The 2,713-nt window shown below is 50.5% G+C and overlaps 1 protein-coding gene across 1 annotated transcript; it reads left to right on the top strand.

Annotated features, from left to right (window-relative positions):
• The first annotated feature begins 798 nt into the window (after positions 1-798).
• On the top strand, positions 799-2,510 carry NPBWR1 (neuropeptides B and W receptor 1). The gene is made up of 2 exons (XM_009567209.2): positions 799-924; positions 1,281-2,510. Exon 2 carries the CDS (start codon positions 1,424-1,426, stop codon positions 2,417-2,419), a length of 996 nt encoding a protein of 331 aa, XP_009565504.1. The 5' UTR covers positions 799-924; positions 1,281-1,423; the 3' UTR covers positions 2,420-2,510.
• The last annotated feature ends 203 nt before the right edge of the window (positions 2,511-2,713 follow it).

Here is a 2,713-nt window from a genome sequence, read left to right as displayed (position 1 = left end):
TCATTCTCTGGTGTTAGCTCAGAGATATTAAACTGTTTTGCCAAACTGTTTGCCAAAAGGATGCAATACTATTAGTATCTGAATGTATGTGGTCAGTGTTGCTGATAACACTATTAGTATCTAAATGTAGGTGGTCAGTATTGCTGATAACACCACAGAAGACTTTACCACTTTTAATATGAGGTGCAAAACTTTATCAAATGCTATAAAACTCATAGAATTCAATCTCATTTAAGAAATGAAACAAATAAAACCGAAGTGAGATATATTTCACTTCATGTCATTTTTGGGAAAAAAAACACAAACATACAAACAAATATACGAACAAACAAACAAACAAACACGATAAACAGGAGCTCTGAGTCATCTTTTAAGAGATTGCCTCCCCGAGGTTATATTCAAGTCCATCTTCACAGCGTGAAGGAGTGAAACTGTCGGGTAGAGGAGCAAGAATTCCCATGCCTGCGTCCTGCTTCAGTTCCACATCCTCATCCGGAGAAAAATGCCTTTTCTTGGCAAGATGAAGAGCATCACCTGACAGCGAGGCGCCGCGCACGCCCTGCCCTCAGCCAGCCCCGGCCGTGGCTCTGAGCTCTCAGACCCAGCACGACAAGCAGATGCCACCTAGAGCTGGGATTCCTTTCCCCTCCGCTGCACTGCCATACCTCTCCACCGCCGGGAGGAGATGTGACTTCAGGTAATTGCACAAATCTCTTTCCAGTGGTCCAGCTCCCGACTTTTAAAGCATCCTCTCTGCGGTTCGTGTCACCTGTGTGTTGCTGCCTAGATCGAGACGGGCACGCGTTTAACTCTCAGGAGCAAGCAAAGAAGAGGCACCGGCATCCTCTGCCCGCACGGACCCGCATCCCCCTCCCTGCTTCTGCACCCTCCGAGAGCCCCATCACCGCAGCCAGGCTGGCAGAGGTCAGTGCATCCTTCTACCCCTTCCCGAGCGATCAGCCCCGTCGGGAAAAAGGGGTGTTTTGCTCTTTGGGGATCTACCCAAGGGCACCTGCTCCTCCCGAGGACAGGAGTTGGGGCATCTCAGAGGGGTGTGGGGGGAGCAGCAGATGGGTGGGGTCTCTGGGTCCCCAGGTAAGCACTGTCACCTTGGGGTGGTCACTTCAGGGGATTTCGGTGCTGCACGCTGACCCTACGCTGTGCCCATCAGTGTGGGAAAAAGGAAGAGGTAGACAGTGGGGGTCCACCCCCACTGCAGGAAGATGTGGGACCCTCCGCCACCTTCTGAGCCCTCTGTGATTTTCTCTTGGTCCCAGCAGGGCAGCGGCCGGGGACACATGGGACATCTCTGGATGCACCAGAGGAGAGAGGCTTGAGAAGAGCAGGGGTCTCACCTTTTTTTTCTCCACCACTTTGAGGTCATTCCCATCACTAGTGGGCCTGGCCGCCCTCTCCTGTGGCCATGGAGAATTCTTCCCTCCCTGAGCCCAACTCTTCATGTGCAAGTGTGCCCACAGACTGTGCCAGGATAGGGGATGGGGGGCTGAATGTATCTGCGCCCCTGCTGAATTCCAGCTTCTATGTCACAGTGCCCGTCATCTACTCAGTCATTTGTGCTGTGGGGCTGACAGGCAACACTGCTGTCATCTACGTAATCCTCAAAGCCCCAAAGATGAAAACAGTCACCAATATTTTCATCCTCAATCTGGCCATTGCTGATGAGCTCTTTACCTTGGTGCTACCCATCAACATTGCTGACTACCTGCTCCTGCAGTGGCCCTTTGGAGAGTTCATGTGCAAGCTCATAATCTCCATAGATCAATATAACACCTTCTCCAGCATCTACTTCCTCACCATTATGAGCATTGACCGCTACCTGGTTGTGGTGGCCACCACCAAGTCCAGGAAGATGTCCTACCGCACGTACCGAGCAGCCAAGATTGTGAGCCTGTGCGTCTGGTCTTTAGTCACAGTCATCATTCTGCCTTTCACTGTCTTTGCTAAGATACACAAGGAGCAGGGGCGCTCCCAGTGCGTCTTCGTGTTCCCTCACCCTGAGAGCGTGTGGTGGAAAGGCAGTCGGATCTACACTCTTATTTTAGGCTTTGCCATTCCAGTGTCTACCATCTGCATTCTCTACACCACCATGCTGTGCAGATTGAGACGTATGAACCTCCGTAGCAATGCAAAAGCCTTGGACAAAGCCAAAAAAAAGGTGACACTGATGGTGGTTGTCATTCTGGCTGTGTGTCTGTTCTGCTGGACACCCTATCACCTTAGCACAGTGGTGGCCCTCACCACAGACATCCCACAAACTCCATTCATCATTGGGATTTCCTACTTCATCACTAGCTTGAGTTACGCCAACAGCTGTTTCAACCCTTTCCTCTATGCCTTTCTGGATGACAGTTTCCGGAGGAGCTTTCGCAAACTGATAGACTGCAGAACCACCTCATAAATCCAACCTTCTGTGCCCTTCTGTGTCCCTCTCAGAGTCATCTGCTCTTCCTGGGTGACTACACCCCAGAGAGTGCTTTCTTTCCAGCCTCCTTGTGACAGCCTACAGGACTCAAGATTGCCTCACTGCCCAAGACACAAACTGGGGACAAGTGGATGTTTCTCAGCTTTCCTTCGCTCGTTTCCTCAGCACTGCTCTCCATCCTTTGCCCTGTTTTGTGGTGTTTGGTTGGTTGTTTTGGGGTTTTTTTTTTTTAATTACTTTTTTTTTAATGTGCTTTCTGTCCTAGGTTTG

This window comes from Cuculus canorus, chromosome 2 (assembly GCF_017976375.1).
Source record: "Cuculus canorus isolate bCucCan1 chromosome 2, bCucCan1.pri, whole genome shotgun sequence".
Lineage (NCBI taxonomy): Eukaryota > Metazoa > Chordata > Aves > Cuculiformes > Cuculidae > Cuculus > Cuculus canorus.
The sequence above is the reverse complement of the archived record's forward strand: the minus strand, read 5'-3'. Positions and strand labels throughout refer to the sequence as shown.